At 34.8% G+C, this 22,776-nt stretch overlaps 1 protein-coding gene across 10 annotated transcripts in view; it reads left to right on the plus strand.

The window, feature by feature from the left end:
* Positions 1–22,776, plus strand: part of MECOM (MDS1 and EVI1 complex locus) — a 558,764-nt gene that overhangs the window by 531,782 nt on the left and 4,206 nt on the right. For 9 of the 10 annotated variants that reach the window (XM_087725281.1, XM_087725282.1, XM_087725284.1 and 6 more), the window contains 6 exons: positions 2,330–2,356; positions 9,911–10,077; positions 13,243–13,320; positions 15,474–15,643; positions 16,905–17,034; positions 22,062–22,298. In XM_087725281.1, coding sequence (XP_087581407.1) covers positions 2,330–2,356; positions 9,911–10,077; positions 13,243–13,320; positions 15,474–15,643; positions 16,905–17,034; positions 22,062–22,298 — 809 coding nt within the window. The remainder of the gene's footprint in view (positions 1–2,329; positions 2,357–9,910; positions 10,078–13,242; positions 13,321–15,473; positions 15,644–16,904; positions 17,035–22,061; positions 22,299–22,776) is intronic. The other variant, XM_087725285.1, reaches the window with a different exon arrangement.

A 22,776-nucleotide genomic window follows, 5' to 3' on the forward strand; every position in this document is an offset into this window, starting at 1 on the left:
TTCAACCTCCAGTATATTAGGAAATCTCATGGAAATCAGAGTGTCCTTTAAATGGTTGTAGGAAATGGGATGAGTGACAGGTTCGTTTGATGGGCCAATGATGCTTCACAGAATTCTCAGGCATTTTCATATATAAGTTTGATTTTTTTTTTCTTCCTTGTTTTTTGAGGGAGAGTATCCTGCCTGTATTTGGGCCTGTGCATAAGGTCATTATACAGTTTCATCCTTTTCCAGTCTGGGTGTCCTCAATATATATGAACATTAAATCTCAGTAGTGGTTATCTTAATGAGGAATTCTGTGACATGAATAGAACGTGAAGAGTGCCCAACTTACCAGTATTGTAGGAGAAAACAAAGCTGAAGTTCATTTTTTTCAAATTTTGATTCATTGATGAAGCTGAGGTCATGAAAGAGGGACATCTCCTTGAGCTGTTTTGACCTGGGGCCTCCACTCTTAACCAAATTGTTTTGGACCTTTTCTTTTCCCATTAGGATGATTTTATGCAGGATAGCAACTGCGAAAAAACTCATTTTAAAGCATTCACAATCTTTCTTACCACATTATAAAAAATACATGTGATTCCCCACTGTCCTGAGAAAAAGTTACCCCACAGCATGAGAAGCTAATCAAATGCTAATAAAATAACTTCCTCTGTAAATGACTTATTATACTGTATTAAGTATTAAGTTTTCAGGCTTGCTCCTGGTCCTAATTCTTGATGTTTTTGGTATTCATTCACCTGCATTCTTTTTCTGCATAAGGTCTTGGAGCTTTTTATATAACTGTTCTTCTGCTTTACCTCTTTCCAATTCACATTCTATGAAGCAGTCTTGCACTGTTTAGTACTCAGCATAATAAAGTACAGTGAACAAATAAAACATTTAGAGTTAGAGTTAGAACTGTCACAAGTTGCTGATGGGTTGAATTGGGATTGAGGTGGGGATTGGCTCATAGCATAAAGTATGTAACTGCTCCAGATTATAATTTAAATTTAATATGTATTAGTTAATAGAGGTGAACAATAAGTAATGTCAGAAAATAAGTCTGTACAAATCTGGATTTGCTAGTTTACACTATAGTAAGTAAGTAAGTAAGTAAGTAAGTAAGTAAGTAAGTAAGTAAGTAAGTAAGTAAATCTTTATTACGGTCAAAGACCAGCAATACACATTAGTTTTTACACTATGTTTCCTGTGTTTGTTTATCAGTAAAGAAAAAAAGAACAAAGAAACCAAAAATGGGAATCAGTTCATTCTAATTGGATGACTATTTGGGGAAAGGGGAACAAACAGAAAGCATGGAAGAAAATACACCATTCTATTATCCATTGTTATAATAATTGTCAATTAATTTGCATCTGTCTATTTTCTCCTTATAGTGTGAGTACAGTGAGATTATTGCTGGTTGAAAAGAGGGATTTTCTCCCAGTGTTTATTTTAATCAGAGCCATCTCTACCATTAAGGAGAGCGAAGCATTGGCTTCAAGTAGCATTTCATTTGCTGTGGTATTCAGAATACCAAGGGAAGACAAAACTATTAGTACACTGAGTTTATCCTGTGTCTTCTAAGCTAATTGGAATGATGACTGCATGGTGGGAGCAGATAACATCTTATTTTCCATTTCAGGAAACAAGAGAGGGTCAGTGTTTGGATAGTATGATAATATACATAGATATATTAAGCTGTACTATTTAATAATGCACATTCACAGACATAAAGGTGGATTCTTTTGCTAAACAATCTCCCCATTGCTCCAATGTTTATATTATGTGCCATAATTATTAGAACTAAACAGTTAGCTTAATTTATAATATCTTTTACTGTTACAGCTAAAACGTTTATTAAAAATATTATATATATATATATATATATATATATATATATATATATATATATATATATATATATATATATATATATATATATATATATAAGAAAATCATTTGAACAGAGAGGTTAGAGTTTAAAAGAATAGAGAGGTTAGAGTTTAAAAGAAAAGCATGAGCTTTAGATTTCAAATCACAAGTAGATTTTAAAAGTGGTCATTTTTGTTATAGCTTCCTCTTTTCTTTCACCCCATTATCCTCTTTTTTTGTGTACCAAATTTCTATCATCTGCTTTAGAGAATCCATCATCATGGTTATTGTTGATGCATGACAGCTAAAGTGACCTTTGCTAGAAGGGTGACCATGTTAGTTAGTTCCTGTATCAAAAACAAAGAATTTTAACACCTGAAAGTTATATTTACTGTAGCATGAACAATACATTAAATGCAATAATGAATCCAAGTGCAGGAATAATCTGTTGTTTCTGTTTCTATTTTGCTCCCAGTTCCAAATGCCTGATCAAAGAACTTGGGTAAGTTTGTTATTTATTTATTAAATTTAAATAATGTAAACAAAATTGCATAACACAACACAAGTAGTAATCTGCTCCATACAATTTCCTCATTAATGATTTTAGTTCTCTTAAATAATAGCAGAGATTTGTTTTAATTTTGATCAAATGGCACAATCTTTAAATAATTCTAAGTTCTAATAAAAGGACATTTACTACAAAATATTGTACATGAAATAGATTTTTCTATTGCATAGATTTTTTTTTCAGATAGATTTGTTGAGCTACAAAACTATCCAAACCTCTTTGCTTACATGAGTTGTACATGATATTATTTTCCTCTGTATAAAGATAAAAAGAAAACTCCCATTGATGATTGGTTGCAATCAACTTAACACAACCTCTAGCAAATTTTTCTTACTAGATTCCTCAAAGATTTCAACATTGACAGTGTTTCTAAAGTACTGCCTTCACTAACAAAAATTGGTAAATAGTCAGTGTCATCAAGAGCCAAGGTGGCGCAGTGGTTAAAAAGCAGCACTGCAGGCTACTGCTAGATCAGCAGGTCAGCGGTTCAAATCTCACCGGCTCAGGGTTGACTCAGCCTTCCATCCTTCCGAGGTGGGTAAAATGAGGACCCAGATTGTTGGGGGCAATATGCTGACTCTCTGTAAACCGCTTAGAGAGGCCTGAAAGGCCTATGAAGCGGTATATAAGTCTACTGCTATTGCTATTGCTATTGCTATCACAGTAAATGTTTTACAACATTTTGAATAGAATAGAATAACAGAGTTGGAAGAGACCTTGGAGGTCTTCTAGTCCAACCCCCTGCTCAGGCAGGAAACCCTACATCACTTCAGACAAGTGGTTATCCAACATCCCCTTAAAAACCTCCAGTGTTTGAGCATTCACAACTTCTGGAGGCAAGTTGTTACACTGGTTAATTGTTCTAACTCTCAGGAAATTTCTCTTTAGTTCTAAATTGCTTCTCTCCTTGATTAGTTTCCACCCATTGTTTCTGTCCTACCCTTAGGTGCTTTGGAGAATAGATTCACTCCCTCTACTTTGTGGCAGCCCCTGAGATATTGGAACACTGCTTTTTTGCATTATGTTAATATTTGTCATACAAAGTTTTATAAAATTTGCCAAATTCAAAATTTGCCAGAGATGGAAGGAACCTTGGAGGTCTTCTAGTCAAACCCCCTGCTCGAGCAGGAGACCCTATACCGTTTCAGATCATCTAGTATGTTTTTGAAAGGCTCCAATGATGGAGCACCCACAGCTTCTGACAGCAAGCTATTCCACTGGTTGATTGCTCTCACAGTTAAGAAATTTCTCCTTAGCTCTAGATTGCTTATCTCCTTGGTTATATGTGCTACAGATTATAACATCAGAGGCTCTCACCTTAGATAGGTAACTCCATTGCAGACGAAAAAAAGCATTTCAAATACAATCCCTATTTGACAAACTCAGTGAAAACAGTTTATAAAGACCATTGTAACCCTACTAGCCATATTACCCCTTAATTGGCAATCATATGTTCTCTGCAGGTTAGGGTTACAGGTTTGAAATTTAAAGTAAAATATAAACAAAATGCCAAATTAATGTCTTGTGTCAGCTCCTATTTGCATGAATAAACACATATATTTTTTCTTGATTTCTTTGATAAAGAAGAGGTTTTCCTTTCTCGTGAATTATGAAGGTCAACCTTTTTGTGATGCAAGCATGCCTGAGCATAAATAAAATCTTAGCATCATACAGTGTGAACCATAACTTGCAAAACAATGTAAAATTATTTTTGTGTTTCACAGGCTATTTGCCCTTGATGTCCATCAGGGGTTTTCTATGTCTTTTAAATAAATTATAATATGAATGTCCAAGGTTGACAGTATCCAACCTGATTTCTGAGAGCCAAATAAATACAAACAGTTCCCTACCCTTAATTACAGCAATGTCTGTGTTTTTTTGAGCGCTCAGTAGTGGGAGTGAATGAGAATCCATGTAGAATTTGCGTCACCCAGCTATTTATGGTCTCTTAGGGATTGAAAGGGAAATAGAAATGCAGAGCACTTCATTTTCTAAACATTTGGGTGCAGATACAATCAACTCATTATTTGGTTAATCAAAATTGCAATGCTGCATAATATATATACTTTTTTTAAAATTACTAAATACAGATTAGGAGCAGAGATAGCTTCATAATATGGCAGGAGGGAAAATTAAAATCTTCCCTGTCACCTTTTCCCCATCATATATCATTCAGAAGATACAATGCTAGATAAAATGTCATTATTTTCTCTGAGTTTCCTATAATTTCAGAAACATGTAGTGGGGCTGAATCTTGTTTCTTGATATTTTGGATCATCTGTTGCAATTACTCATATTGGAGATATACATGAGATAAAGAGGACAAGCAGAGATATTAGTCCTTTTACCTACTTTCTTTGCTCTGTAACTACATTATTTCTTACATTTTTCTTGCTTCTTAAAACTTTCAGTTTAAAGTCCACAAACTTTGGGAGTCTTGTGGTTTATTTTAACAATAGAGATTTATTTAGATTATTTCTTGGTAGAAATGCAACAGTGACTTTGGAAGTCACTGAAATGCAGCTTGTAGCTTGCCTCCATGTTGTGACAATTATAGATAAACTATTATTAAATATGGAAGTTTGTTTGAACTTCTCAGTCTATATATCTATTGACAGACATAATTTTCACCATTTTGTCAATGTACCAGGGTAGTTGTCAATCCCCAGATATGTATTAGTGGATATTCCATTAATCAGTGGATGGACAATAATATTTTCATAAGAGATTATTGAGGGTGGGGGGAGGAAGAGAGAGAGAACCTTGAGCTGTACCACTATTTTCAAAAGGTATATATTTTTCTTATTTCTTATCTTATGGACACACAGCATTCCTCTATTTTATTTAATTTTTTTGCCTCAGTGATAAGGGTGTGTGTGATAGGATGCTATGACTAAAGAGAACAGGGCTGAAATTTGCAGGTGTTATATAGTTGACTTCCTGGAATAGCTTTAGAATACTGTTTTTGTAAATCTAAAAATACCATTTCGTAAATAAAACCTGAGACTTCTGTATCATCACTTAGTGGCCTGTGGGGGCCTCAAAAATAGTGAATGGAGCTTAATGTGGTCTATGTGCTGCAATTCTACTGTAAATACTAGCGGTCTGATCTATAATTTAATGTGTTGTATAATAAATGAATATCAAATAAATCATCTTCTTACATGATTACTACTACCTGCAGATTAGGATTCATTGACTGAGGGGCACACAGTCCTGCCCAGCTAAAAATTACATCTATGTTCTATTTAAATATCTGTCCCTAAACTTTAAAGTGGGATGCGGTGGCTCAGTGGCTAAGATGCTGAGCTTTTCGATCAGAATGGTTGGCAGTTTGAATCCCTAGTGCTGCGTAATGGAGTGAGCTCCTGTTACTTGTCCCAGCTTCTTCCAACCTAACAGTTCGAAAGCATGTAAAAATGCAAGTAGTAAAATAGGGACCATCTTTGGTGAGAAGGTAACAGCATTCTGTGCGCCTTCGGCATTTAGTCATGCCGGCCACATGACCATGGAGATGTCTTTAGACAGCGCTGGCTCTTCAGCTTTGAAACGGAGATGAGCACCGCCACCTAGAGTCAGGAACGACTAGCACATATGTGTGAGGGCAACTTTTACCTTTAAATTTTAAAGAGGCCAAACATTAGCACATTTAAATGTCTACCTATCTTTTCTTGATTGCAAATTGTAAAATAAATTATTACAAAACAAGACAGTGACTTTTGGAAGATGTTCTGTTGAATCAATCACTCATATCCTGTAATTCTTTACCTGTGACACATAAGTAGAAACTTGATTCACCTATTTAAGGAAATACCCAACCAATTCCGACATGTATGGTTACTTTTATCAGATAAAACTTCTTGCTTTCTTAAAGTGGCTAAATTTTGTAACACCCTCTGTGAAACTTGACATGGCCTGATCAACCAGTAACCTACCTACAATTTTACATTGTCTTATTTTATTTGAAATAAAAACTGTTCATTTGTTTGTTTATTTCTAGAATTCTAATCAGTGACTGTAATAAAGATCCCATTTATTATTATATTTTGCTCTAATGGCCTAAACTCTTTCAAAATGAAAATGAAGTGCCATCATATTTTTTTTTCACACTGAAGCAACATTTATAATCTTACTCAAATTCGAGACATAGCTATGTACACTTTAAACATAGCGAAGCCATTACTTCCATCGGTTATGTGGAACATTGATAGCTGACAGACACTACTAAATTGGTACTTAGATGAAATAACAGAGCGAAAGTACGTTAACCTGTGAACAAATGCTAAATAAATGCCTAGCAGAAATCCTGGTCAAAAGAAATATCTCTTAAGGAGTGCTCAGCTGCCGGCACTTCTGTTTTTAGAAACTAAGGATAGAGATATTCCCATTCTGAACAGTTCTGAGTTTTTGTGAGCTGTCATTGTTATAGTGATGACAATCTTGTAAGGTTTCCTTCCCCTTCAATTGCTGATATGCCCTCTATACTTGAGTTCTGCCTCAACAGCCTTCCTTTGATTTTCTTTGTCTGAGAACATCTGTTCCAATGGGGAAACTATGACCTTTGACCTCGAGTGAGGCAAAGAGCTACTCTATCAAGTCTAGAGGAGATTAAAGAAAGGCTGCCCAGATAGCTTTCATCCTGCTCTAGTGATTCTCAGCAATAACACAAGAGAATACAAATTGGTACAAAGGCTCTCGGCTGGGCAGTAGGGAAGGGAGAGAAACAAGATACAAACAATCAAGTTCAACTCTATAGATGCAGATGGGAAAATCTTTGCTTGTTACCCTGGAAATAATTGATATTGATAAGATGGACGTCATTGGATTAGTGATTCAGCTCCATATTAGCATCTTTCTATGTTTGTTTCAGCCCTTGAATCCATTTTTATCTTATTCCAAGGTGGATTCATTCAAAAGTAAAATATCTCACTCTCATGGAGAATGGGAAAATTAGGAAAATATGGGGATTCTACTAAAAATAGAAGCCCATATTAACTTTTATTTTTTTATTGAACGCCAAATACACTATACTCCAAACTCTGGCATACTGATCAGAGTTGGGTTGCTCCTGGTTCGGCCTGGATCGGGTGAACCGGTAGTAGCGGCGATGGGAGGCTCCGCCCACCCGCCCAAATGCTTCTGCGCATTCAGAACACGCGGAACACGTGTGATAAATGAATTTGAGTTCACCCACTGATTTTGCTTGGAAGCAAACTGGGAAGTCACAAATGGGTATTACATGACCTCCAATGTTTTAACCATCACAAATACATGCTGGTTTCTAAACACCTGAATTTTGATCTTGTGACTGTGGGGTTGCTGCAACAGTTATAACTGCAAAATTGGTCATACGTAACCTTTTCAGTGTTGTTGCAACTTCAAATGATCACTATACAAATGGTTGTAAGTCAAGGATCAGTTTGTAAGTACAAATTGTTATCTCTCTAACAATTAGAAAGGTTTAAAATGCAATGGGAAACTTAACTCCAATTGATTCTGGAAGGGAAAATAAGAGTGAGTGAAAAATGCTGTGATAATACACAACTCTGGGCCAATAATGAGCATGCTCTATTAGGATGGCATCACCTCCTATCCTAACCTGCCATCATCATTGGCCCTACGATCGGTACCCGTCAAAACCCTTCATATTGACAAATGCCTTGTCCACTTCCACCTTTGGATAATGTTTTAGCAGCTGAGTGATTATGAATCAAACCCCAGAGCTTTGAGCCCTCACTGCTTCCCTCTGCTTTCCCATTTGTCTCCTGACAAGTAAATGTATCTTGACTTTCCTCTGAGAATTTTTTTCCCTTTTGCATGATGTTTGATGAAAGACATTTGGTAAATTGGCAATGGTGCTCTGTACAATGCAATTTGTACTTGGTGTTGGAAATCTGAGCATGAAATGAGAAGTTAGGCTACGGCAAAAGAGGGGGGAAATATTAGTGCTAGCAAATATGAATAATCATTCAACAAAGCAACTCAGAGTTTATTTTGGAGGGAAAAAGCAGCACCATCCAAATTATCCAAATTGCTTTATATCTTATTTTGTACATAGAAGGCAGACAACCCCCTTTCCATGTAACCTTCTATCAATGCTAAGTAAGATTGGAGCTTTTGTGAATGCAGTATAGGGGAAAGCAAATCAGATTTGCAAGCAGCCATCTTTATTTTCTCATTGCCACCCATGGTTTTGTGAACACAAGCCTTCTCTGAGGCCAATTCAACAATCCTTTGGAGCAAGGGGTGTGATTTTACAGCTCACTGCAGTTAGATAATGTTTTGGTGAATGGCAGTGATTAAAAAAAATACAAAAGAAAATGTTATGGCTATATAACATGAACTGTGAAGTTGAATCATGATGTGCATTAATTCTTAAGTTAATGGTATGCTACTTTATGTAGAATTGTTTCCAGCAGTGTGAGGTTTTTTTCATCACATTATGCTGTGGGGCATAATTGTGCCTTTTAATATTCCATTAGGGACGACCACATCTGGTAGCACTTGGTGGTTCCTTCTTCTTTCTTATTGGTCAGTCTGGGTCTCTTCTGCAGTTTTCTTTTTAGGGATATACAGTACAACTTTACTAAGAAGTCAGTTGCACTGCATTTATTCATCTCATTTGTGATTCTGAGCCATTTAATTGGATCAGATCTAGTACTCCTGTAAAGAAACATGCATGAAAGAAATATAAGATGACATCATTAAAATCTTAACTTTCTCCTGACAAAAAAACCCAGTTGCAAATGTTCAAGAGATCTAAGTAATATGATATGCTATTCCAAAAAATGAAACCTTTGGAATATAGGTAGTCCTCAACTTATAACCATAATTGGGACCACAGTTCACATTTCTAAACAAGATGTTTGTTAAGGGAGTCACACCTGATTTTATTATCTTTTTTGCCACTATTGTTAAATCACTTCAGTTGTTAAGAGCAAGAACAAGAGCACTTAGACTTATATACCGCTTCACAGTGCTTTACAGCCCACTCTAAGTGGTTTATAGAGTCTGCATATGGCCCCCAACAATTTTGGTCCTCATTTTACCCACCTCGGAAGGATGGAAGGCTGAGTCAACCTTGAGCCATTAAAATTAAACTCCTAGACTGAGCAGTGAGTTAGCCTGCAGTACTGCATTCTAACCATGGGTCGATGAAGTGAATCATGCAGTCATTAAATGAATCCAGATTCCTCCCTCTGACTTTGTTAGTCGGAGGTCAGCTAGGAAGACCAAAAATGGTGATCTTATGAGACTCTGCAATGCTGGTTAGCTAGTGCTTGAATTTTCCTCATGTGACTGTGAGGATGCCATGAACGTCTGAAGTGCAAAGACCAGTCATGAGTCACTCTTTTCAGAGCTGTTGTAACTTAAAACGGTCACAAAGTGAATGGTTGTAAGTCAAGGACTGCCTGTAATCTTTAACTTTCCTATAGTATACTGGATGTCTTAAGAATTTGCACTCACCTTATCTTTCTCATTTTACAGATGTCCGCTATAGAAAACATGGCCGAAAAGCTGGAAAGCTTCAGCAGCCTGAAACCAGACGCAGGTGACCTCATTCAGTCTGTTCCTTCCATGTTCAACTTCAGGGCCCCTCCCAACACCTTGCCTGAGAACCTTCTTCGCAAGGGGAAGGAACGTTATACCTGCAGGTAATTTCTGCTTCCTAATTACCATATTTTTCTGAGTATAACACGCACTGGAGTATAAGATGCACCAAGGTTGCTTGTAAAGTGCTCCTGGGAGTTGGAGGGGGGCAGAAATGAGCAAAAACCAGCCCATTTTTCGCTCATTCTTGCCCTCCCCAGCCCCCAGGAGCACTCTGGAAGCCTCCTAAAGGCTATGCACGGCCATTTTTGCAAAGGGGGCAGGGTTTCAGGAGGCCAAAAATGCTATATTCAGTGTATAAGACACACCCAGATTTTCACCATCTTTTTGGGGGGGAAAGGTGATTCTTATACTCCGAAAAATACGGTACCTCAAAGTTTTCTCTCCCAATATCTCCTTTCCCTTGCAAGCAGCAGTTTACTTTAGTAAATTACTCAAAACCAGATGATGAATAGGGATGATGGTGGGTCACTGGCATTTTAAAAGGTTCTTTCTTCAGCAAGATATAGACACAGGGATTGATTTTGTGTTTGTTTGCAATTACAGGAGGAATTTTGTCCTCCATTACCGCGAGCTTGATAAATGAGGCCAAAACATTTCATACACAAACGTGTTCCAAAATTTTCTCGTCACCTTTATATTAATGTGTGATCTTTTCCCTCACTATTTTTTCCTCCTGATCATGAATTGCAAGACTGTTTTCCTCTTGGATTTTTTTTCTCCCTTTGATAATACAAGAAGGGAAAGTTCATAAGATCTGTGAATGATTAGGAGATGTGAGGAAAAAAACAAAGTTGTCACTGCAAATCTTCAGCTCAAATCAGCATCTTCTGAAAAGTAATCAATGGAAGTTTTGTCTCAGAGCTGGATCAAGTATACAGATATCTGCAGTCGCTTAGACCCTAAGTGGAAAACCATTTGCTAACTTAAAAAGGAGCCTTTTTCTTGACCTCTAAATTTCATGAGTTTCACAGCTCATTAGAGTGCAAATTTGAATTTCAAAATTGGTCAGAATTTAAGGAGTGAATAATCCAGTAATGCTCTTGACAAGTTACAAAGTTTCCACTCACCCTGTCTGGAACAATTTTAAGAGTTTGGACATTTTTTTTAATATATGGAAACATCTGTATATAACCATTCAAGGTACCATTTTAAAAGAAAGAACAATGAATAGTACATATGTACTTTTTTCCCCAAAGGTGTGCCACTATTACAGAGAGTGACAGAGATATGTAAAATGACTCACATTTTTAATGTGGCCTTGTGAAATGTATTTATTTATTTATTTGTAAAATTTATATGACTTCCCATCTCATCCACTGTAACTCAGCCAGCATTGAATTTGGCCTATTTAATGTTACGGTTCTTAACTTGTGTGGAATAAGGAAAGTGAAGTTAACACTTCACTTCACTTGATGAGAATGATCTATTTATAAACGAAATATAATTAAACAGTTGGCAAACTGGATTAACGTTACTGGTGTGGTAAGCAATGAAAACAACATTACACTTCTGATTCCACTGAAATAAGTATAAAGACAGAGCAGAGTCATTAAGTTACCAGAAATATGATTGCCATTCTCGTACTTGAGAGATATTGACAAATTCATCTGCAATGTTCAAGAATTCACTGTTGTATCCTCATTTTGCACTTTGGTATTTATTCTGCCCTGGTCAGCCTTTTGCCAACTGCTGATCTCTTCTATTTTTTTAACAAAAATAGTTAACATTATATACTTTAAGCAAAGATTTTATCATAAATTTACTCCCAAATATATTCATTCCCTTCCTCAAATAGGTTTACCCTCAAATTTTTAATGAAAATGTCATGAAAAAAGCAAAACCCCACATAAGTTAATCATCAAATTTTCATGTTTTACTTTTCCACGATTGGTTTATCTCGGGGTGTGCCACTTTTAATGGTGTTTCAATTAAGAATTCAAGAGTTATTTACAGATATTTTAATAAAAGTAAAGGAACAGCAGATATGTTCATTTGTGGATAAGCCAAACTCAATTTTGGGAGTGTATTTTGTTACCTAAAATTCTCAGCTTATCTGCGAATGTATATAGTATATGCTTCCTTTCTGGCATGAAACATGTTATGGAAAAGGAAATAGATACCATGGACTATGTTGTTATTTTGTTTCCATCTGTATGATTTTTAATAGAAATCTAGAAAAAAGTGTCAAGAAATCAAGATGAAATTGTCTGAGATCTTGCAAATTAATCCTCCAATACTTAACTAGTTTGCCTAGCATAAACTCACACACATACACGTTTCATGTATGTGAATTATGATGACTATGGGACTTAGACCAAGAAGACCAAATCTATAGCTTAGAAGGAATGACACATAACATTTGTATCCAAACATACACATTGTGCAATAAAGTTAAAGGATAGCTTATGGGACACAAGTAGAAAGAGGAATTTAAATAATCACAGGAATGGGTGCCTTCATTATTTAAATGTTTACTATGCCAGAAAGTCTGCTAATTCACAATTCATGCCCACTTTTTGTAGCATCCATTTCTTCATATTCATAAGAAAGATACCAGATTTGGAAATATGGCATTACTCAGATTAGCTTTGCTTGGTCAAAAAGTAAAATTCACTTGTCTTTAGTATTTCACGTTCATAAATATTTTTTGGAAGAGTTTTTTCTAAAAAAATATGCTACTGCTATTAGAAAGTTCCACTTCTATTATTTTTTAAAATCTGTTGCTTGTATCTCGGCTCTTTATCAGAATGTAAGCATATGTATTTAATATTTGGCATATCAGATTCATAAATATTTCAGTTTCTTTCATAGGATATCTTTAGAGAATCTTAAAAGACTTGGTCTCAATAATCTAGTGATATTTCAGTTACAGTTCACCAGATATAACAAACAATTTAAAATAAGTTTCCATTAATCTAAATTCTGAGCCCCTTAAAAATATATTTCAAATCCATTATCGAGATTATTTTAATAAAGGGAATAGTAAATTGAAAACTTGTTTATCAGATATTGTGCAGAGATACTTTGGTAAATTGCTACTTCATTCTGTAAATGCTTTAATGTAATTTATTTATCATGCCTATTTTCAGAAATTTTAAAATATCCTAGAAATGTTTCTGTTCAAGATTTGTTTGAAGTGATATCTAAACCAGAAATTTCTTTACATAGTGTAAAATAAATTATTATTAATTATTTTCCAATGATAGATACTGTGGCAAGATTTTTCCAAGATCTGCAAATCTGACTCGGCATCTGAGGACACACACTGGAGAACAGCCATACAGGTACAAGATAAACGAATTGGTGTATATTTGGCTGGTGTGCGGACAGAAATAACCATGTTTCTCTTATTTGAAAAAGATTATTGTCAATATTCGATATTAGAGCTGCTTCTTCAGCCTTTGACCATGAAAACTCACTACCTAATACAAGTAAATCAAAGTTTTGGAATGTGCTCCATTGAATATAATTGACAATAGATTATAATTAATATGTACCAAAATAGATTCCAGGGTACTTCAACAAAATTTTATGAAATATTAGCAAGTCTTATCAAGCAGCAAGCAAACATCAAGCAAACTTTCCAAAAATGGTTCCTATTGTTTAGCATCATGTCTTTATCTTTTAAATTACTTCTCTGTTGGTAAATTCTATCAATCTCTTAATCAGGAGAACTCATGAAAATAAGACATATGGATACTATTCATTTATTGAAATGAAATTTAAAAAAAAAAATTGAACTGAAATTCTATTTCATGAAATCAATTGGAAGGAACTCATCCCCAGTTTTAAATGAAGTATATTGGTATATATTGGTTTTGCCTTACAAAGAAAGGAGAAAAAGTACATTGTTTGATTTTCCTTAGTCCTGAATTTATTTGAGAAGACATCTTTCATGTAATTTAATTCATGTTTTAAATCATGTCTTAAAATCTGTTATGCGCTTCTACTGCCTAACAGCCAGAAACAATTAGCCATGTAATGCATAATTTCTTCCCTCAATAATTGACTTAATGCACAAAGTAGCAGAGATGTTTTGAAATACAGGAAAAATAGACGGTTGGAGAAAGGAAAGGATGATGTTGATGTAGCCTTTTGGCCAGGTGCCAACTAAACAATTTGGAATAGTTATAGTATGTCTTAGTAATGGCTTAAAGAGCAATGCAGTAAAGGCTTTGGGGATTTCAAATGACTGCAGAATATGAAAATTGATGCCTCTAGTACCCAAGAGATAGACTAAACTACTCATTTTGGCAAGATATTAAAGATTTGGATTGTTTATTTCTGCATTTGGGGAGATAACTGTATTTCCTGCAGGATTAGCCATTGAAAAAAGCTAATTCTTCAAGGGAGATTTTTTTTCCCCATACAGTATAACATTGAATAGGGGAAAAAGTACCATCCCTCCTTAATCTTAGAAGTTTCAGGTTTTCTTCTCCCAACTGGTTAGCTTTATCATATTGACAATGGGTTGAAACAAAAATCTCATGTTTCTTTGTACATTCAAAACTTTGGCACCATGCTTTTTAACATATACAATGGAAATATATTATTCTGAAAGTTATACATTTTTAACGCTAAAACACTGGGTTTCTTCATTTATGTTAAACTGAAAAACATTTTTATAAACTTTCTACATATGTGTATATGTGTTTAAAAAAGGGAGATTGGAGAGACATTATTTGCCTAAAATTATTGGAAATATTTCCAACAAGTCTGGATATAATATCGCACAAATGGATTACAGACTAATTTGGGAACAGCAGAATATAAAAAAATGGATGGGTGTGAAAAATGAATTTCAAATGGATGAAAAAAAATGAATTTTTCTCTCTCTTTCGAAACTTTGTTTTGTGTCATGTAATAAAGCATTTTCTGTAGAACAATAACATAAACAAAAAAAAACAGCTTACACAAAATTAACCTATGGAATATATCATAACAGCCATCTTGAATGAATGGCTTTTTAAAAAAAGGATTGAATAAATTCATAGCAGATCGATTCTTTGAGGTCCGTTAGTCTTGAAGGTTCAGTTGCTTTTGCTATGGGTCAAGCATCTTTGTATGTGAACACTGCAGGGACATCTGGCTAGCCACTTGAGGAACAAAATGCTTGCATAAGAGCCAGCAGGGATGTTTCTTGCATTGGTATGAAAGAAAAGGAGTACATTCTCTCAGCATTGCCCTTTCTGATGGGAGTAGGTTCCAGCAGGATAAAATATTCAAACCATTTGGTATTCGGGTGCTATCACTGCATTCATAAGACCTATTTCAATCCAGGTTTATAGAATAAAACAAATTTACGAATTACAGAGTCAAGGAATTGAACATTGTTGATAACTGGAAATAAGTTTTTTTAAAAAAACTTCTGTTTTTATATCAGGAGAGCATTGCTGGATTAGTTATCTATTCTTTCGTATTTGATATTTATTTTCAGGTGCAAATACTGTGACAGGTCTTTCAGCATATCATCTAATCTACAGAGGCATGTCCGGAATATCCACAACAAGGAGAAACCCTTTAAATGTCATTTATGTGACAGGTGCTTTGGCCAACAAACCAACTTAGACAGACATCTCAAAAAGCATGAAAACGGCAACATGTCTGGTATGTAACTAACTTCCCTTTGTATACCAAACTACTTTGGTATTACTTTATATTGGATTCGTCTCATTCCATATAATTGCAATAATTTTCAGGTTTTTTTAAAAAAAAAGCTAGAAAAAGAATTCCATTCTCACACTGTTAAGTAGTCAAGATAAAAATGTTCAGCCTTTAGATTTTCACCCTAAAGTTAAAATAAGGTAGGTAGATTAGGGAAAGTATGTCTCCACCATGTTTACATATTGGTTCCGTTATACGTATCTAGTTCCTGGCACTTAATATTGAATATTTTAATGTTTTTACTGTTCTTATTGTTTTATGTCATGTTTTTATATTGCTTGACGGTGATATTGGTGTCATATAAATTTAATAAATAAAGAAAAACAAAAAAACGTAAAACATGACATAAAACATGGTATATGGCACCCAAAAGCTTTGGGTACAGCCCAAAACCTAGCCTAGCATTTCCTCCTAGTAAGAACTAATAGCTGATAATTTTTTTTACTTGCCAACTATGTGAATTGCTATATGCAAGAATAAGTATCATTATGTAGATGTGCCCAACACAGTCAAGTCATTTGTGTATTATTAAATAGGCATGGAATTTTTTATAGACAAAAGAATTTGAACACACAAATATCAGATACATATACCAGAATCAAATGTTCACAGTTATAAGTAGACCCTTAGTAATGTCTAAAAACTTCAGGGTATTATGCTGTTAGTATGTAAGCTGTCCCTAAAACAACCTGGCAGTCATACAAGGCTTATTATATTTATGTTAGAGATGTTAACATCCATTATGTGGACCCCAGAATTCTTCCAAAGTGAGTAGGGCTAAATAATTTCCCCCCTGTATGTTGGGTGGGTTTTTTGTTTTTTTTTAGGATTAAGAAACAAAACATGCAGGTCAAGCCATACAATTTCCAGATAATGACCCAGGACTGGTCCTGGCAACTTTTGAAGTACAGCCCTTAACCTGTCATTCAAGCTTACAAAAATTATGCATCTTCTTCCTCCTCAAAAATAAATGTTATCTATCTATCTATCATCTATCTATCTATCTATCTATCTATCTATCTATCTATCTATCTATCTATCTATCTATCTATCTATCTATCTATCTATCTATCTACCTACCTACCTACCTACCTACCTACCTACCTACCTACCTACCTACCCACCCACCCACCCACCCACCCACCCACCCACCTACCTACCTGCCTACCTGCCTACCTACTGTATATTCCTTTTTTTGTTAAAGGTACTGCTACATCTTCACCTCACTCAGAACTTGAAAGCACAGGGGCTATCTTAGATGATAAAGAAGACTCATACTTTACAGAAATTCGGAATTTTATTGGGAATAGCAGTCACAATAATTCAGAGGAAAGGTAAGGTGTCCTTTTATTATTGCTGGACTCAATCAACAGCATACTTTTTCTAACGTTTTTTTCCACCTCATTTTTTTTCCAAATAATTGGGCAAAACTAGGATTTACTTTAAAGATGCTGGAATACCAGACATAGTTTCATTGGGCTGATTACACAAACTATAAATAAAATGTGCCTATTAATATAAACTATACATTATTGTTCTTCCATTATAAACTTGAACCGTAAAACTAACTTTGTTTTATTCAAAAGATTTCATCAACCTTTCTTTTATAGTTTGAAACATGTAGAACAAATTAATTTAAGCTTTTTGTTCTTTTGTTGTGTTTTCTACGTAGTCAAAGCAATATGTTCTGATGTGACATTCCCAATATACAACTTGGATGTAAATTTGGAGCTGCTTGATGGTTATCAAAGTAAAATGTTGAATTGGCGTAACCAAAACTGTTAAATTCCAAATCAAAATCTGGTATTCTGACAAAAAGTATTGAAATATATCAACAGCTTGGAACTGTTTAATTATCAAATTAGCTTGATATGAGAGAAGTTTACAGGTTTTTCCCCCAAATTGAGAACGGGGGTTAAAATCAGCAATGTCTTTGCAATATTTGGCTATTGAATGGGCTTCTATGCACATCGCTTAGTCTTTCTAAAATTTGCATCATGTTTTCAGTTTTCACTTAGTTCTGCACATCTGATCCAGGAATTAGAAATTGTTTTGACTCTGTAAACTGCTTAGAGAGGGTTGAAAGCCCTATGAAGCGGTATAGAAGTCTAACTGCTATTGCTATTGCTATTTTGGACCATATAAAAACAGGGAGATATTTGTAACACCTAGACTGGACAACATAGTGTCACCCCACAAATTTTCACCAGCTGCAGATCTTCTGAAATGATAGGCTGAAATAATTATTTTACAAAGATTGAAGATTTTTCCCCTCCTTAATATGGCAGCCACCATTCCTTACAATACCTACCTCAGTATTTCTAGAAACATTGCTGAAGAAGACAATACGTCTTTTTATTAAGGTGCTTGATTTCTTAAAAAAGCAGAATATTAAAACAGCTTCCTGAAGTATGATTATCAGGCTGAACCTTTGGTGGTTGCCTTATGTTCTGAAAACAATACAAAATAAAAGGGAGTTTTCTAATCCAACTCCCTGCAGAAACAGGAGACCCTATAACATTTCAATACAATAATAAAATACAATAGCAGAGTTGGAAGGGACCTTGGAGGTCTTCTAGTCCAACCCCCTGCCTAGGCAGGAAACCCTATACCGTTCCAGACAAATGGTTATCCAACTTCTTCTTAAAGACTTCCAGTTTTGGGGCATTCACAACTTCTGGAAGCAAGCTGTTCCACTGATTAATTGTTCTAACTGTCAAGAAATTTCTCCTCAGTTCTAAGTTGCTTCTCTCCTTGATTAGTTTCCACCCATTGCTTCTTGTTCTACCCTCAGGTGCCTTGGAGAATAATTTGACTCCCTTTTCCTTGTGGAAGCCCCTGAGATATTGGAACACTGCTATCATGTCTCCCCTAGTCCTTCTTTTCATTAAACTAGACATACCCAGATCCTGCAACCGTTCTTCATATGTTTTAGTCTCCTAATCATCTTCGTTGCTCTTCTCTGCACTCTTTCTAGAGTCTCCACATCTTTTCGACATTGTGGCGATCAAAACTGAATGCAGTATTCCAAGTGTGGTCTTACCAAGGCATTATAAAGTGGTATTAACACTTCACATGATCTTGATTCTGTCCCTCTGTTTATGTAGCCTAGAACTGATTTTAGATAAATAACTGTCCAGTCTCTTCTTAAAAGCTTCCATTTATTACATCCCTAATAAATAATTATTTCACACAAATGAAAATATATACCCCAGTTCTTTCTAAAGAATGTATTAACCATGCATGCTAAATACTTATATTAATTCCTCACTCCACTATAATAATAATATAGAAAACCTTTCACTATTTTTACTTACAGATTTGTAACAACATGATCACAAAGCAAGCACAGTACTTAAATCAAATTGTAGCCTTTCATGCAGATGCGTATTCACAGATGTGCAACTGAGATCATAAGAATATGGTCTTGACTTCCCAAAGAGCTTTCGGAGATTTTTAGAAATTCTGTGAAATTTGTAAATTTTAAAGGGACTGAAGGGAAACTTAAACTATGTTTGATTAACTTTATTTGGTTAATTTAATTTGTATCGTATTTCATAGTTCAGTTTTGTCTTGGCCCCAGGCCTATCTTTGCTCTGGCTCTGTTTATTTTTTAAAGTAACCCACAGCAAATCATTCGGAGGTCAAGTATGACCTTTGTCTACCCAAATTTTTGATGTAATTGTTTAAATTTCTATAAAAATGTTTATCTTTAATAAATTAGTCTGACTATGTCAGTGTAGTTTTCGCTATAAAAGTAGCTACTGCATGCCATCATTCCCTTTTCATTTTTCTTACTTGTTTGAATGCTGGGATCAAAAATAAATAGGCCTATATTAATGAAGACACGTCTTTGTACATTACACGCATATTGAAATTTTGTTCTCACATCATGGCCATGTTTTAGTATGTTTCACATCTGGTTTCAAGATACCCTTACTGTATGTAGGAAGATTCTACAAGAAGAAAATAGTGCATCTTTCACTGTTTTCTTTTAAAATGTATCATTTTTACATTATTTTTAAAAGATGCTCATTCTTGGGAAATTAGGGCATATAAAAATGTAATTAGTAATTCTGGCTTTTCTTAATCATATGGTTTTCATTAGTTTGATTTAAATCCAAGTACTTTTCACAACAAATATTCTCCAACTGTTGAAATTTCCCATCTGGCAAACCCTGATTTATGACTCATAATTCTTTTGATTACCCAAAACATACTAAGCAGGGCACTTTGACAAAACATGCCAAGAATATTCTCTACTATAAAGTGACCAGTTATTGCTGATCTTTTTATCGTGATTTCTATAAGCTTTATAGCTCTTGTATTATTATTGGCTATTGGTTAATTTCTGACTGATTATTTTTCTTCTATGCTATAAATTAAGGAATAGCCATGAAGGTACAAACTTTCTAAAAGTTTCTAAACTTAATTGTGGGCAGGGCTACATAATTTTGACAATGATGAGATAACTTCTTATGTGATTTCATTCTCTTTTGCGAAATAGACCAGTTATAGGGAAAACCAAACATAACATTCTTTTTACATTTCAGAAGAAGAATTTGGTTCTAGGGAATAGGTTGGGTAGGCGTGTAGACTTCCGATTGGCTATTTATTTACATATTTAAGTTTAAATGAAGTAAGGTAATCAGAACTTATCTCTGAGGAAAATGAGACAGAATGATTCATACAACTAAATAATTAAATTCTTATGGGTGTAATATTAAACACTGTCAACAATTTATGTGGCTGTTTCTCCAATCCATTTTGGAATATAATGTGTTTAAGATGATTAATTCCATTTTTATGTCAAAGTATTTAAATGTACTTTACTGCCTCAACACAATGGACATTGCTAATTCTTATATGGCAAGGTTTTATGAGAAGTTCTTCATATAAATACTATAATAATAATAATAATAATAATAATAATAATAATAATAATAGCCCCTGGGTGGGGCCCGACTAGTAACCAATGCCAAATCCGGCGAAACAACTGGCCGCTGTGATACAATTGTATAATAATAATAATAATAATAATAATAATAATAATAATAATAATAATAATAATAATAATAATATGGCACAATTCAGTAGCACAAATGATCCACTGGAATTTGTGCAAAAATTATAATATTAAAACAGCTACAAACTGGTGGGAACATCAGCCTGAAAAAGTCACCGAAAATCAGATGGTCAAGATCTTGTGGGATTTCCATATACAAACGGACAAAATGCTGGCGCATAATACACCAGACATCACACTGGTTGAGAAAAATAAGGTCACAATCATAGACATCGCAATACCAGGTGATAGCAGGGTCACTGAGAAGGAACATGAAAAAATCGCAAAATACCATACCACTTAAAAATCGAAATTCAACGACTATGGCACAAACCAGCAGTGGTAATTCCAGTGGTAATTGGCACACTGGGTGCTATTCCAAAAGCACTGGAATTACATTTAAAACAGTTAAAAATTGACAAAATCACCATCAGTCAAATGCAAAAAGCCGCACTGCTTGGATCTGTACGCATATTACGAAAATACGTTACGACGTCCTAGGCCCCTGGGTGAGGCCCGACTAGTAACCAATGCCAAATCCGGCGAAACAACTGGCTGCTGTGATACAATTGTATAATAATAATAATATAAGGTATAATACTGCCATTAGTGGAAAATTAACATACTATTCTAAAATAATTCATTTTTGTGGCCCTCTACGATTGTCAAGATTGCTCCTTCTATGTCAGATAGAAAACAAATAGAAGACCTAAAATTGAGAAATTGCAGTTAAAAACAACAGTGTCCACATCCAAAATCTTACTAATTTAATTTCAGCCCTTCACTCAACAGAAATGCCTTTCCTTCCTTGAAGACACCAGAGCACCCATAATTCATGGCTATTTCATGACTCAACAACTAGAATATAATTATCCTCTTTTGACAGTATTGTTGTTCAGCAGTCTGCATAAATTGTTTTAAGCATTTTTCTCTGGGAAATAGTACAGTATCAGACAGGATATGAAATGAATAACTTCTCCCTTAAGCTAGTGCTGAATAGGATAGAAATTCTTGTTTGAAGAACATAGTAATCTAAAAAAAACCTCTATCAATCAAATTGAATCTAAATCTAATCTAATTTTCCTCAGTGTTAATTTCACAATTGTGAATTCTGTTCAGAGGTGAATTAAATTTCAAAGAAATGCTGACACCTTCATGAACGAGGTTGAATAGTGTGGATTTTAATTATAGCAGATTTATTACTTCTGCAAAAGAATTGAAGAAAACAAAGGCTTTATATCTAAATACTCCCTACTGTTCATTTTGTGTTGACTGTTCATTCTTACTTTTTGAAAGAATGAATGGAAGTCACTTTAAGGATGAAAAGACCCCAGTAGTAAGCCAGAATTCAGACCTGTTGGAAGACGAAGAAGCAGAAGATGAAGTAATGATGGATGAGGAAGATGAAGAAAGTGAAATAACAGGGAAGTCAGTTAAAGAACTGGCAACAAACAACATATGCGAAGAGCCCTCAGAGGGTGATTTTGAAGAAGCAAATGCATTGGAAATAAATTGCAAATCCTCTCCTGACAGGTACGTACTTATCTCAATGGTAGTCAAACATGGCAGCAGCAGAATGGGGGTAGCTGGGACCAAGAAGTACCCAGAAAATATCTGGATATTATTGCATGTAGATGAAAATGTTCCGTTTCTTAATTCTCAGAAATTAATGATATTAGATAAATTATTAGTGGGGACTGATGATTAATTGATAAGGGTAATAAAATTTACTACACTACAAAATGGAGGAAGAACAAGTCCATATGACAATGGTCATATGGGCTAAAAAATTTGGATAGAAAGAGAATCTTTATAAAATGTTCTACAAGTGGCATCTCCCCCCCCCCCCCGAAACATTAGCTAAAATGTTTAGCAACACATCCCCAAAATGTTGGAAATGTGAACAATCACTAAGCACATATTACCATACCACATGTGGTAGACCTGTAAAAAAGCAAGATTTGGGTTACAAATTCAGATGTGGCTAGAAAAAAATGGTTGGACAAAGTAT

The sequence above is a fragment of the Thamnophis sirtalis genome, unplaced genomic scaffold (assembly GCF_051295495.1).
Source record: "Thamnophis sirtalis isolate CommonGarterSnake01/CBP01778 unplaced genomic scaffold, rThaSir2_p1.2 scaffold_11, whole genome shotgun sequence".
In the NCBI taxonomy this organism is placed as follows: domain Eukaryota; kingdom Metazoa; phylum Chordata; class Lepidosauria; order Squamata; family Natricidae; genus Thamnophis; species Thamnophis sirtalis.